This window comes from Pituophis catenifer, unplaced genomic scaffold (assembly GCF_029215685.1).
Source record: "Pituophis catenifer annectens isolate HBS135680 unplaced genomic scaffold, rPitCat1.0.hap2 SCAF_1, whole genome shotgun sequence".
Classification (NCBI taxonomy): domain Eukaryota; kingdom Metazoa; phylum Chordata; class Lepidosauria; order Squamata; family Colubridae; genus Pituophis; species Pituophis catenifer.
In genome coordinates, this window is record NW_027256881.1 from 248715838 (window position 1) to 248731789 (window position 15952).

Sequence of the window (15952 nt, forward strand, 5' to 3'; positions counted from 1 at the left end):
GTAAATGGTTGCAGCTCCCATAGAACTTATGAAAGTTTCCATGCCAAAATACATTTTCCAGTTAAAATACCTTGGCCGAAATAATTTTATGTTGTCTGGATCAATTTTTCCCTTGCTATCCAGTTCACTGTGTGCCATATTGTACTTCCACAGTAATGTAGTTAGTACAGCTTTCCCCTTATTTTTAAGTTCCAGAACTGTTAGACAGCTGAACTATTACTCTAGTGGTTGGGAATTCTGGAAGTTGTACACCAACACATTTGGGTTGGGGAAAACTGCGTAAATAACTCATGCTACTATTTCTTAGACTATTGATGTCTTGTTTCTATCCCTGCTTCCCCTCAGAGATATCAGCTTCTCAGACCTTCATAAAACTAATATTTCAACATTTTCTGGCAAACTTAAAATACTGATGCACTCCTAAACAGGAGCCGAGTTAGGTAATTACCACCCAGGTCATCCAGGGAAGAGAACCCTGACTTCAAGAGCTTCCTGAATCACTGTTCCCAGAATTACTCAATACTGAGTGATCAAAACTGCTAGGTTCTGTAATTCATTTAACTCTAGAAAGCTACAAGTAATCAGTGGTAAAAAATTTTTTACTACCGATTCTGTGGGTGGGGCTTGGTGGGCGTGGCAGGGGAAGGATACTGCAAAATCTCCATTCCCACTCCACTCCAGGATACTGCAAAATCTCCATTCCCACCCTACTCTGGGGCCAGCCAGAGGTGGTATTGCCGGTTCTCCGAACTACTCAAAATTTCCGCTACCGGTTCTCCAGAACCTGTCACAACCTGCTGAATACAGCACCCCTGTACAAGTTCCATATCCATGTTATGATAGTATATTCAATATTCAAATGTTCAAGATAATCTTTAAGGTATAGAGCAAACCTGATTCACAACAGGGTGCATTGGAAAGTCCAGTGTTTTCTAGGAAATTATTGGAAGGAATCCTGCATTATTTTGCAGAGGAGCAATCAAACTAATTAGAACAAAATTTCCTTTCCTGTTAGACCAGACTAAGCATAATATGTTCTCCACTGATGGATGGATGGATGGATGGATGTGATGGATGAATGAATATCTGTTTGGCATTATCTGAAGAATTGTTATTTCTCAGGGTAACTGAGAATAGTATGACTCTTCCTGTTTCACTGTCAGAATCAAAAGGAGCAATTTTTTGAAAAGCTTGGGCTTAATTACAGGAAGAGAAGCATATCCGTTATGTTTGAACACAAACCCAGCAGCATTCATCTGGAGAGCCAATTGTTATTGTATACACAGTGATGGACGAGAGTGCTGTTCTTGTTTGCCTAATTTATAGCTTCTCTAATTTTGCCAAATCTTTTTTTGAATGCCATCTGTACAGACATTTATGATTTTAGCACATTTAAATACAATAACCATTTATCAAAGTTTCCATTTTTTAATAAAAGGACTTTACCCCAACTTGACTTTATATGGAATTCAACTATTAGTTTCAGCCAGTTTTGAGACAAACCAATAGTAGAAAATACAGTCCAGCCTCTAAGAGACTTTGGATTCTTGACCACTGCTTTGAAACTTCAACAATTTTTGCTCTACTGGCCCATGTTTTCTAAAGTAAAGCATATGAAATCCCCCTCCCCATTTAGAATTATTTCAACTTGACTTTCCCAAAACAGCTTTAAAAAAAAAAAACTTAAATGAATGGGTTGCTTTTCAATTCTGAGTGTTAGTAGTAGAAAGATATTGCATCGATGGGGCTCCTGTAATTATGTGAAATGCATAGTTTATTATGGTTGGTAAACTCTTTGGGATGGGTAAGTAAGCAAAAAATAAGCTAGTTTGATTAAGTAACATGTCGACTAGGTTTAGAGTTTTTCCTAAGTGAATTGATGATAGAACCTTCTATCTACTTCCTGCTGTGTCTTATTAATATAATGGGAATCAACTCAAAATTTGAGTTTTATGTAAGTTACTTAATGTAAGTTACTTTTTATCAAGTTATATGGAGCATTTCCCAATAGATACATGGAACTCTTAAGATTTAACTTGTCAAGCTCAGTACTATATTTGGTTCAACTGGAAGTTTTCCTGTAATTTTAACAAACATATTTATTCAAGTCTTTGTAGACTGTTATATTGGATATGTCATAAACTCTACTAAAAATAACATGTCTGGAAAAGTATGAGGAGCTGGTTATTAATCTAGATACATCATTTATTAGGTATTTGTTATTACCTGATCCCCTCCTCCAATATTTTAGATTTTGGAAACTTTCTGTATTATTCCTCCTTATCTTGACAGCTCTTATAAAGGGTTCCATCTAACTCAATTTCATACACTAAATTCCTTTGCGAAAGTCTCATGAAGACATGAGTCTCTCCTGCTGTTGCAGGTATTTATATGGCCAATAAACCTGAAAGGAGAATGTAGCAGGTAACCACTGAAAAAGGAGTCCCCAAGTGCTATTTAATTTATTAAGAAATATTCAAACTGAGCAGCCAAACTATATTCTCATGATACTTAAGAGACCATTTTCATTGTTGCACTAAGATGCAGCCCAACTCACTCATGGCAAAAATACCAAGTTTAACCTTCACAAACCACAGAAAACTGCATACAGCTGTGTGTGGGGAAAAACCCTATAATCCAGCCACAAATACTTCAACCTGAAAATAAGAAAATTGTCATCAGTGAACAATGTAAATTAGCAGCCAAGCAATATTTAAACCACTTAATTATGAGATAATTAAAGCTAGGCCAAAATTGTACATTTGCATTTTTACCTCTACCTGAGTATTCTGGAACTTATTTACTATCTTGTTATTAATATAAAATTTGTTACTTACAGGTTTACTGAGAAAAAGGAATTAAAAAGGAATTTTTATTTGCTGTTATTTACACAATGAGAAAGAAGAAACTCAATTATTCTATTGATAAGATACAGAACATGTAAATAATTTACTCTGTTTCTCATCAAAATGCAACACATTAGTTGGATTATTTTCTTCCTGGAAGTTTACTTACATTTGTAAAGACAGTTTTGGCTTGTTAACTGACTACACTTTGAATAACTATTATCATTCTTACTTATGAAGATGGATAGAATCTCTTTTCTCATTAACTATCAATTGCCTTCCAAAGATTCCAACAGTACAAAAATGCACATTTATTTTCTTCTGATATATTTATCAAGGTTTCAGTTGAGGTGAACAAAGATACTCTATTCTGATCTACAGGTGTTAGAATCAGACAGCTATACAAGAATTTCTTCACAGCTGCAGATACTACACTAGAAGTGTTTTAAAAATTAGAGCTGCATCAAAATCTCCACCCCCACCCCCGTTTTTCCTATAATTTCCCTCCTTCTATTTTGCCAGTTCTCTTTTGCTTAATGTGTATGGAATTCCTAATGTGCTTTATTTTGTATTCCTAGTTTTTTTTAAAAAAGCATTATTCTTCTACTTCTGTTTTTTGTTTAAATTGCCCAGCATAGTCATAATTTCCGCTGAATTCTACCTTTCTTTTTTCAAATCTATTCCTTACAATAGTATTTCTTAATCCTGGCAACTTTAAGATTTGTGGACTTTAACTCCTAGAATAAAACTCACACATCTTAAAGTTGCCAAGGCTGAGAAATACCGCCCTAAAAATTAAATACTCAACTGAGTCCCACAACCAAAATAAGTTACCATATATACAGGGAAATTTACAATTGAAATCTCAGTAGGAATCCATGTGATTAGTTGCTAACTGTCACACACTGATGAATGCTACAAGAAAATGTCATGTATTGATAGAGAAACTATCAGGACAATATGCTTCATGTTTCACAACTTTAATAGAATATTCTAACTATTCTGTACAAATTGAAAACACCGTATTAAGTTACAAATGTATAAGATAAGGCTGGAGCACTCTCTACATGCCTGGTAACAGCATTCACACAATTGATAATGAGGTGTTGCCATAAGCTGGCATTGTTGGTGAACTGTATTCTGAATATTCTTCAGAAGTATTCTGGAGCTTTAAAAAACATGGAAATGTGAAACGGAGTGACTTGATATTGCAGATAAACATCAGAACTATGCACCCAGGATGCATTTATATTTTTCCAATTATATGATATAGCTTTCACAGGCCCAAATTGGATCATCTTCCAATTTATCCAGAATATTATTTTCCACGTTTGTGTGTAGTTTCACTTTATTTTTTATTTAATGGAAGCTATACTTTGCTATGTCCTCTGAATTCCAATGCTGTAATTTGCACTTGATGGCTAAACCGTCACCAAGACCATCTGCACTTGGTTTAAAGGTTGAGTACAAATTACAAAATGCTGGTTCAGCTATTACATCAAACTCTGGTCAATTCTTAAGGTTGAAGGAAGATTAAAAGTGAAGTTGCACCGAACAGTGGAGAACAAACATATAAAGTTGCAGCTTATGTCCAGGCTTCAAATCTTTGGATTTAAGAATGTCTGAACAGTGGCGAGCTTAACTAAGGCAAACCAGGGATATATACTTAAGTGCTGCAACCTTCTCAACCTAGGGAGCCCACATCAGGCTTGCTGTTTTGAAATGTCTGAGAAGCAATAATTTTCTTGAGTAAAGTATGAGTTTTCCACATACAAGTACCCATAGTTTATAAACAGGATTCTCTTCAAGTATTTTAAAACTATTAAAAGTACTAGTTCACCAAAGTACTTTAAAAAAAAAATGAATAAATAAGGTGAACAACTAAATGTCTCTCGACCACTCCTTTCTTCAAAGATAAAGGAAATGTTATTTTCCATCTTAAATTACTGGAAATGACAATGTTTTAAGGTACTCTGTAGCATTAATCTGTCTCAATGGTTACAGATTTATTTTAACGGGAAAAGATCTACCAGAAGGCATATTGCTTTATTTGTTTTTACTGTATTTTATTAATTTAATAGTCTAAATATTCCTATTCCATAGTATTTTGACAAAAACTTACCTTGTGTTGAGGGTAAGTTTTTCAAAAAGGCAAATTATTTTTTTAATTTAATGGAAAAGCTACAGAGACAGTTGAGCTAAATTGTACCAAAGGCTGTAGAGTGTGCTTTAATTAAACCTCATATTTCTCAAATGCATTAAGTTGCCACTGTACAAGTTAAGCAAAAATAAGAAAAGAGTTAGTGAAAATCATGCATTTGAAAACAATTTAGTTTAAGCATTGTTAATAAGATTGTGCTGCAGTAATGGAATTTCCTGAACTGCAGGCCAGGTATCCAAATATTGTTACAGGCTGTTCAAATATCACTCTGAAGTGGTATTTCCTTATTGTTGTTTGCATTCAGCAGGTTGACTGGCATCTTTCTGTTTAAAAATGAAAAGAAAAAAAGAAAGAGATTTATGTAAGAGATACTTCAATATAATACTGAATTTAATTCAACATTAAATTTAATTTTGTATTCATAACCAATACCAGAACTAAGATATGAAAATAGTAATTTGAAAAGTAATATTCAAGGTATTGTGCTTTGAGGGATGGAGATATTATTCTTTATCCTAAAGGTAAGACAACCAGTTATTAAATCTGCACAGTGTTTTGGACCTAAAGGTTAAAAGGTGCTTAAGAATCAATTGCAGTCCAAATGTCACATCTTTTTTTGCAAATTTCAAAGCATGTCTTTTCTCAAGATCACAATCAGAGAAGTGTTTTGCCTTCAAATCTGAAGCACTGCTTATTAGTTACCCCTATATTTTAGCCATTAAAATAATAATGGATTACAACAAAGCCGTATCATCCTATTTCTTGCAATGGCTAGGGGTTCACTTATTCTTTCCAGTAATTGGTACAACAATCTGTGTTTTTACATTTTTATATCATTCCTCAATAAGATTTGGAATAAATAAACGGATGAATGACATTCAGTACTGTTTGACCCAGACCAACAGTATCACACTTTCAGGTGTTTGTTCAGAGGAATCTTTTTTGGTACCCACATTCTAGCATTTTCCAAAATATCTAAAAGATGCATAGAGACACACTGAAGGTTAACCACATCTTGATAAAGGACTAGATTCTAAGATAATAGTCTCAATTTTTTTTTTCCAAATGCCACCAAAACACTACTGGAACATTTCTCAAAATAAAGAAATAAAAACATAACCCGTTTTAAGAAAAAAGCAAAATGCGGTAGGATCACATAAGAGTTTACTATCAGGGGCAATGCCTGCAGAAAATACTGAAGGAAGAAAAAAGGGAGGATAATGCAAAAAGCTAAAGACAATTACAAAGAATTCTTAGTAAATGTTCCATTGTTTATTTTTAAAATTGCTTTTTTTTTTTTTAAAAAAAAAAGATCATTATTCTAAAGGAAAACCCAAGATTTTTTTTATTAAAATACAAACAAGCTATTTAAAGTGTTTCTACACACCCCTGAATGAATAATGCAGAGGTTTAATAGTTATCATAGATAAACAGTTGTGTGCAAACATGTAGGCTTCTCTAAATCAAATTGAGAGTGCCAGTTTGGCTTACTGGTTAAGGCACTAGACTAGAAAGTGGGAGAACCAACATGAAACAAGCTAGATGACCTTGGGCCACTCACTATCAGCCCCAGGAAGAAGGAAATCAGCATGAATTGAGACTGACTTGAAGGCGTGCACCTTCTTAAAAAGATAAAATTGAACATTTCAATGAATCCTTAAGTGAACAGATACATTGTACAGCAATATACTGTTGGTATATTGTACAGCAATAAACACAAGTATCTTTCTGCAAATCTGAATGCATTCATGCGCATTCATCTTCATGTAAATTTAAGAATGCAAAATAAATATCAGGTACAGAAATTTGGAACCTTTCAACAGCTGATTCAGTGCTCTTTTTAAAAAAGTTTCAGCTATGAAGAATATTGTTAAGATATAGAAGTTAATAAAACTGTTGAAGTAAAGGTAAGTTATGGAAACCCCAGGGGAAAAAATACACTAGAACTGCCAAAAAGCTGGTCAGATCTGCAAAACAAAACCCAGAGATCATTCCAAATGGCCTTCTGAAAAGTTTAGCTGATAGTACAGTAATTATTCACGGGTCCACACTACAGCACTGCTTTGGTAACAATCATCTGCAATGGAAAGCTGGCAGAAAGTACCCTTTCGTCTGATCTCAACATTACTACTTAATCTATGCATGCACGCACACAAACATTCTGAAATAAAAATGGAACTGTTTAGCCATAACCACACAATATACATTTGTGGAAAAATGATAAAGCAAATGAAGAACATGCTGGCTATTTCAAAAGATGATAGTTTAAAATACACCTTCAAAGTATTCAAGAATACTTATAGGAAACATAGTTTTTAGAGTAGCCTTCACAGTTTAAACTTTGGTATTTCTACATGAAGATCTCAAATATATAATATATATAAAATAATGTAGAAACATTTCCAAGCAAGAAGAATTTTGCAAGGAAGAGTGGAAGAAAAATTCCAAAAGCAAAGAAAAAACTCCCTACAACTTGTGATACTTTCCTGATACTCATTTGATAATTAACTGTTAAAAGCTCAACTCACACCACCTGCATTTCTAATAAAAACTATTATTTTAATTTTGATGACTGCTTTAAGCGTCCTCTTATTTTGCATTCCGTTCACCAACAATATAGCAAATCTAAATCAAATAATTTTGACAGCACAGAAGTACAGTAAGTTTATGTAATTTTTCAGGTTAATATTAAAGTGAAGTTTACACAAATGTAATACAGCATACTTATGGTGAAACAGTGGAGCACTTTTAAAAAGGGATAATGAAAAGGGCAAGTACAGGTGGTCCCTGACTTACAACCATTGGTTTAGTAGCCGTTCAATGTTACAACAGCATTGAAAAAAGTGACTTTTCATATGTACAACCATTACAACTTAACCGTGATCATGTGATCAAAATTCAGATGCTTATAATTAGCCTGCATTTATGATAGTTGCAGTGCCCCTGGGTCAGATAATCATCTTCTGCAACCTTCTGACAAGCAAAGTTAATGAGGAAGCCAGATTCACTTTAAAACTATGTTACTAACTTAAAAACTGCAGTGATTCATTTAACAGCTGTGACAAGATTGTAAAATGGGGCAAAACCCACTTAGTAATTGCCTTGCTTAGCAATATAAATTTTGGGCTCAATTATGGTTGTACATCAAGGACTACCTGTAATATGTAATGCTGTTTTCCAAGTGACTGAATATTTTATTAAGAGAAGAATTACTAATTCCTATTTTCTCTTATATATCCTTGCTGTTGAGTGGTAAACAAAACCTTACGTTTCTACTATTAGAAATGTTTCCTATGTAGGTCATGGAACATTGATCAATCATATGTAGCAGCTTCTTAGAACCAAGATTTTTATTTAAAACATCCCCAAAAAGTGGAGACAGCAAAACTGTCTATAAAATTAATTCTACAGCACAATAATCCATATTAAGGCTATTTTGGGAACAAAAAAGCCTAAAAAGTAACAGTAAAATGATATTTTAGCCACTGGGATATACACTTTACTGAGGATAGACAGGGAATATCTGGTGTAAGAGTAAGGAAAGCAGTAATTGAATATTCATAATTCAGGAAATAAAAGAGTACTGAAGAAACATAGAGGAATATGATTATTAGTGTAGCTTCTAAATTAAATGAAGAGTTGTGAACAATGCTGAAACAAGACATTAGTCACTAATACCAGAAAATAGAACCCTAGGTTTTTCTACAGTAGTGCAGGGCAAGCTCAAGTGGGCATCTTATTCCAGAGGCAAGCACTGATGCTATTACCTAATTTGGGTAATGAAAAGTCTGCCAAAAAACAAACAAACAAACAAACAAACAAACAAACAAACAAACAAACAAACAAACAAGCAAGCTCAGAGAGCACCAAGGACCTTCATGTCAACCCTAAGCTACAAATATTCTCCTTTATTAGTACTCAGAAAACGATTTATGAGTTTCAGGACCAAAACAGTTGTTAATTGCACGGTGTGACCAGAAGGGTAGAAATATACTTGGGGGATAACAGGCTAGTAATTTTAGCATAGATGACACTCCTTTTAAATGTCATGCTAAATACACTGAATTTGGAACAATATCTTCTAATGAGTTGCAAATACTGAAAATATACCAAAATGTAGCTAGTAGTTTTAAGTCGCTAAAGCCTACACAAAGAACCAACACACACACACACACACACAAAATAACAAATAATTTCTAAAATTTACTTTTAAATGAAATAATGTTGACCTCCCCCCAATATCCCATTCCAAAGTTGTGATGTCACTGAAAGTATTTCAACACTGCAACAGGCCACCACAACCTTAATAGAAACAATCTGATCTTGAAACAGACTATTCCATCTGTAAGGGTAAACAGCTCAATATTTGAATATTAAGTGGTTAGGCTGGAATATTTCTTTTTTATATTATATCTGGACATTTGAGAACACATATATAAATAAATATTCATTTCCCTCAAAAACGGTAATTATAATTTAAGAGCTACATCTATTTTATGTATTTTTCTCAACATTTACCTTATGGACTTAATAATACACTATCTTGATAAAGTACCATTTTTTTCCTATAGAATAGGTGAATGAAACAAATTAGGTACTTAAATGAATGAAATTTGCATGGGTCCAAAAAAAAAGGGGGGGGGAGCCTTGGAAGTTAGGTATTAATGGAATTCAACCTTACCTATAAATGAATGAATGAATGATAAACAGACTTAAATTACACCTAAACGGGGAAAAATTGAAACGAACTGTCAGCATAAAAGAAAGATGAAATGGACCCAAATAAACAAAAGTAAAAAAGCAGTAACTAGTATTCCAGAAGGCACAAAAAACAATTTGTCACATACAATCACTCACAGAAATAAGCATATTTTCCATTTTTTCTAGCCAAAGATATTAACACTTGCCTGCAATGCATTTCATTTTCAATTCAGTAACTATCACATCATTACTGTAATAGTTATATAATAGTCATAAGAAACATTATCTCTAAGCCATGTATACAATTGTGCCAAGTGTACAGGTTATATGTTCAAGTCAACATGTACAATGTTCAAAATTCAAATCCAATTTTCACATGTAAATATTTGCATATTTTACTTTTAATGTAGATCTCTGGTCAATGTATTGCAGATAACCAGCTATCAGTGTAAGTAAAACTAGTTTGAGAACTGATGACAAGGATTCTTTCCATTCTATAATTTTAAAAATAAGTCTGGGGCGGGAAGTGAAAAGGGAGGAAAGGGAGAAACACTTCATGAATTATTTCATCTTATCTACATGACTAAAATTTTCATTCAAGAGAAAAAGATCACATAGAATACCACATAACAATTACATCACTATAAATCTCCCTGTAATTGTATATGTGGAATTTATCAAGTGTAATCTGCAAATTAAGAATTCCTTTTCTTAGGCAAGTAGGAAAAAATGAAATGAATAAAGTAGATTTTGGTATTTTAGAATGAAAAAGAATAGAAACACAAAAGCAAATGGGCATAAAATGGACAAATATATTTCAAATCTGCAAAGCTTTTAAATAAGCAGGCATATGCTCAGGGGTGAAATGCTCCTGGTTCGAACCGGATCACCTGATCCAGTAGCGATGGCGGCGGATGGTTCGGAGAACCAGTAGCAAAAATCCCTGCGCCCCCCCCATGCCCAGCTGAGCCGCGCGATCATCAGAGGCTGTTTTTTTACTTTTAAAAGCATTTTTTTCTACAACCTCTTCAGCCGAAAAAATGCTTTTAAAAGTAAAAAAAAAGCCTCTGATGATTGCGCGGCTCAGCTGGGATCATCAGAGGCTTTTAAAAGCATTTTTTCTACAACCTCTTCAGCCGAACAGGTTGTTTAAAAAAATGCTTTTAAAAGCCTGTGGCGATCCCAGCTGAGTTGCCTGATTGTCAGAGGCTTCTAAAAGCATTTTTTTCTGCAACGTCTTAAGGTTGTAGAAAAAATGCTTTAAAAAAAAAAAGTTGGCCATGCCCACCTAGTCACATTACTCCCCCCAAGCCATGCCCACAGAACCAGTAGTAACAAATTTTAGATTTCACCCCTGCATATGCTAAAATGTATTTCTAAGTTTATGTATATGTATACAAGACAAACAGAATTTGTTATTTATAATATATGCCATGTTATAAAATTATTAATTTGTCAGCTAAAGAAAATGAAATGAATTAGTATTAGTTTAGCAATAGCAAGGAAAAAGTGAGAATGTATTCATTTGAATGAATACATAATGAACAAAAAGAAAATTGGACCATTTTTTAAAATTAATGAATTATTAAATTTAGAATTAGCAGAATTTATGTGGCATGTGGTGCAATTTATAATTTTGGCTTAAGTACTTAAACAGAGCTTACCTTAGGTTCACTTTCTGCATCTTCCTCCTCTTCTCCTTCTTCTTCCCCTTCTAATTCCTAGATTTAAAAAGAAAGGACACGGATAAGTATGCTTTTTTTTTGACAACCAAGACTTTGACATCAATATGCACATTGTTTCATCCAATTTTTTTTATTGTTGACGCTTACTAATCACAAAGGCCAGAAACTTGAGTCCACTACTTTGTAATATTAAATGCATCTGTTATCAATTGGATCTTCCTGTCTTTTCAGAGAAAAGAATATTAGTCTGTATGATAAGTTAATGGCATCACTTAGGTGGAATGATGGTACTAGATTCTTCTGTTTACAAAGTTTACCAAGCAAGCTTGTTACCTTGAGGCAATTTGATTGCTAAAGATCTTTGTAACTTTTGAAAAGACTTGAGGGATCAAAGAGGGTTTTCAAGTAACAAAACTGGTAAATGCCATGAAATGTGAATGCTGTGTTTTGAAAAGATGTGATAAACACAAACCAATCTTTGCACTGAAACTAATGATATAGACTATTTAACATTTCCTTTAGTTATTCTGACAAGAAAAATTAGAAGATTTTTTTTTTTTAGCATTTCATTCTTTTTAAAAGTAGTCGAAATATCAATAAGAGGAGACTAAAACAGCATCTTTCTAAGAACGAATACATTTCAGGTAATTTTATCCTTCTTTTTTCCTGAATGATCATGAACATTTTTACTCTCTCAACTGTTATGGTATTAGTAATTCAAAGTAATTAGACTTTCAAAATGATCAGTAACCTGATGACACCCAGCTGTACATCTCCACCCCAGGCCACCCCAACGATGCCCTTGAAGTGATGTCCCGGTGCCTGGAGGCTGTGCGGATCTGGATGGGGAGAAACAGGCTCAAGCTCAACTCTTCCAAGACTGAGTGGCTATGGTTCCTGGCATCCCGATATAATCAGTTGATTCCATCCCTGACTATTGGGGGCGAGTCTTTGGCCCCGTCGGAGAGGGCTCGCAATCTGGGAGTCCTCCTGGATACGCAGCTGTCCTTGGAGGAACATCTGACAGCTGTAGCCAGGGGGACTTTTTGTCAGGTTCGCCTGATCTGCCAGTTGCGGCCCTTTCTTGATCGGGATTCCCTGTGCACAGTCACTCATGCCCTCGTCACCTCTCGCCTGGAATACTGCAATGCTCTCTACATGGGGCTCCCCTTGAAGGGCACCCGGAGGCTCCAACTGGTCCAGAATGCGGCCGCGCGGGTAGTTACGGGAGCTGCATGGCGCTCCCATACAACACCTCTCCTGCGTGAGCTGCACTGGCTCCCAGTGGTCTTCCGGGTGCACTTAAAGCTGTTGGTTATCACCTTTAAAGCGCTCCATGGCATAGGACCTAGATATCTTCGAGACCGCCTGCTGCTACTGACGGCCTCCCATTGACCTGTGCGCTCCCACAGAGAGGGCCTCCTCCGGGTGCCATCAACCAAACAATGTAGGCTGGTGACCCCCAGGGGGAGGGCCTTCTCTGGGGGGGGCACCTACCCTCTGGAACCAGCTGCCCCCAGAGATAAGGAGAATCCAAGGCCTCAGTGCCTTCCGCCGTGCCCTTAAAACTTTCTTTTTTCAGCAAGCCGGGCTGGCCTAACACTTTTTAAAATGTTTTTAATTGTTTTGTCATTGCTTTTAATTATGGGACCAAATAAATATATATATATATTTAATTGTATTTTAATGTTTGTAGTTTATGTTTTTACTTTGGCTGTACACCGCCCTGAGTCCTCAGGGAGAAGGGCGGTATATAAATTTGATATAAAATAAAAAAAATAAAAAACCTGTCTACAAAGAAAAGTGCTTTAAATGAGTGGACTGTTCCTTCAATGTTGCAGAAATAAAGTCAGCAAGTCTTATCTTTGGGAATTCTGCTACATCAAAGTTTGGCAGAGGAATAAATATTGCAGAAGCTTCTCATTGCTGAAGAAACTACAGAAGCTTACTTACAAACAAACTCACTTACACTTGCCTTCCAAACTCATATGGCTAGTGATAAACATCCATCACACCCTATACTGGAAGTCTCAGAAAGCAAAAGAAAGAACAACCAGAAGGGGAAAAAGCAGGATGGTTCCTTTTATCAATAAATTGTTTAAAAATGAAGAAAAAAAGGGTGGGGTATGGGAAATAGAAAAAATCATATAATATGGTTTCTGACTTTTGAGAAGCAGAAAACCAGATCCACAGAATATCTACCACTGAGCTAAGATCTAAGCTATTTGTAACTGGAAATTAATAAACATAGGATTCTTCTAACTTCAGCCTACTTTCTGCCTTCCTAACTAGCTTTCAGATACATTTGGGAGTAAAATTTTCAGAATGGCACTTAACTTCTTTTTAATGTAATTGTAAAATAAAAAATGTGCATTTTTCAAGAATTTTAGTTCTGTAGGTCCTCTAGCTTTCCTTTGAACTATACCAAGGGTCAGCAACCTTAAACACTCTTAGAGCCATTTGTATCTATTTCCCACAGAAAAGAAAACACTAGGAGCCACAAAACCTTTTTGACATCTAAAATGAAGATAACACTGCATATATCACTTTTTACCTTTATGCTATGTATAAAAAAATCTATAGTGTGTTGCATTTATGAAATCAATGACCTGCTACAGAGAAAACACTGCAACCCATGGCTCTGGAACCACATATGGTTCTTTGATCCCTTTGCTGCGGCTCCCTGTTGCTCATAATATGCGTCACAACCACCAATGTGCGACACCCGCCGGCACGCGATTTATTGAGCTTTTCGGCCCATCTTTTTTTTTTTTTTTTCCGGAGTTTAAAATGTTTTTGTTGCATGCAGAAATAAAAAGCCACATGCGACTCCAGAGCCGTGGGTTGCAGACCCCTGAACTAGACTGTCTTTTAAATATATACACAATAGCCATTTTGTTATTACTGACTTTTGATACTGAGGTATTCCAACTGGGTCAATAGATATACACATGTAAAACACAAAAATTAAGGTTAACGTAAAACCTCAGATTGCTAATCCCTGTTCTAAAATACATCTCCTTGATTATTCAGCCTACAGTATTTATTATGTATTCCACTGAAGGAAAAATATTAAACCATGATACTCACCTCCTCTTCTCCTTCCTCTCCTTCTTCAAACTAATTAAAAGAATGGAGTAGAATAGGGAGGGGGAGAGAGAAACTCATTTAGATATTACTTTACTCTCATTACAGGAGCATTTATATGAATATTTGAACCATAATTTTTTCCCAAATACACTTATATACATCTGACAGTTTAAAATGCATCAGACTAATACCTGCACACACATACTGAACAATTAAATATATCTTTCTACATTCCCATAATTATTTCAGAGAAGATAAATAGATCACTTATCCTAAATATAGCAAAGTACTTTCAATAGATGTGAATATTTTATTTCAGTATTCATCGTGAATTTCTATGAGGTTTTGGTAATCGTTCAATTGACTGGTTGTCTTAAGACTGCAATGCCAATCTTGACGGATGTACATCATTGGCCTTGACTATCTTGAAAAGCTAAGCAAGACTGGACCTAATATTTAAGAGACCATCAAGAATTATCAGGCTTGTATACCAGACAGGTGAGTTGGATAAAAACCATGGAAGAAGGTAATAGCAAATTATTTCCCTATTATTACCAAGAAAACCAGATGGTTAACCAGGACCTGGGCTTAATTCAACTCAAACGAGTCTCTTTTTACTTTACCATACTTAAATATAATATTAAAGATCTGAACAAACATTCCTGCTTGAGCAGAGGGTTGTTATTTTGTATTTTGCATAATTTAACTTTTATTTATTTTGTTTTTAAAGCTACAAAAAGGAACAACTGTCATACAAAAACAGCAAAACTGTGTGCAATATTTTCTTTAAGATAGGATAATACACTGAAAAAAAAGACTAGCTGGGAAGTTCTCAGTCCCATATCACCCCATAGTGGTAAATTCAGTGAACAGCACTATATAAGCTACTATCTTTTCAGACTCAGCATTTCTACACACATCTATTATGCTAATAACAACCTACTGGTAGAACTGTTATTAGGATTACTATTATACTGGACATTGAAACTTAAGTGCTATTTAAATATTACTGAAATTACTAGTCTTTATATAGTAAGAGTCCAATGGGGGAGGTACACACTGACTCAATTTCTTGTGTACAGGTCCTTGTCCTTGTCCACCTCAGGTACTGTTGAATGATTGCATGTTAATAGCAATTGTAGTAGTAATAAAATGCATCTTGCCAAATGCATGAATTAATCTATTTATAGCATGGACTTTCATAAGTCTAATATATCAGGAAAGACATGAAATAAAATACACCACAACTTTTTCTTATCCTATGAATATTCCTGTTTTATAGCAGCTCTATTTCATGTAGTATAACTAATAAAAAAGCAGAGTCTGTACAAACCTCAATTTTTGTTTCCAAATGATGTTTCATCATTCATTGTTACTAAGTAAACAAAATCCTTACTGGGAAATTTTTGAGGAGAGTATTGCCCATCTAGTTTGCAGGACTCACATATAGTGGAGAAATTACCAACTTT

The 15952-nt window shown here is 34.8% G+C and overlaps 1 protein-coding gene across 4 annotated transcripts in view; it reads right to left on the minus strand.

Annotated features, from left to right (window-relative positions):
- Positions 1–2448: 2448 nt before the first annotated feature.
- Positions 2449–15952, minus strand: part of NAP1L4 (nucleosome assembly protein 1 like 4) — a 39134-nt gene continuing 25630 nt past the window's right edge. For 3 of the 4 annotated variants that reach the window (XM_070933342.1, XM_070933328.1, XM_070933320.1), the window contains 3 exons: positions 14484–14513; positions 11373–11429; positions 2449–5330 (listed from right to left, as the gene is read on the minus strand). In XM_070933342.1, coding sequence (XP_070789443.1) covers positions 5292–5330; positions 11373–11429; positions 14484–14513 — 126 coding nt within the window. In that variant the 3' untranslated portion in view covers positions 2449–5291. Of the gene's footprint in view, positions 5331–9688; positions 9731–11372; positions 11430–14483; positions 14514–15952 lie in introns of all 4 variants that reach the window. The other variant, XM_070933334.1, reaches the window with a different exon arrangement.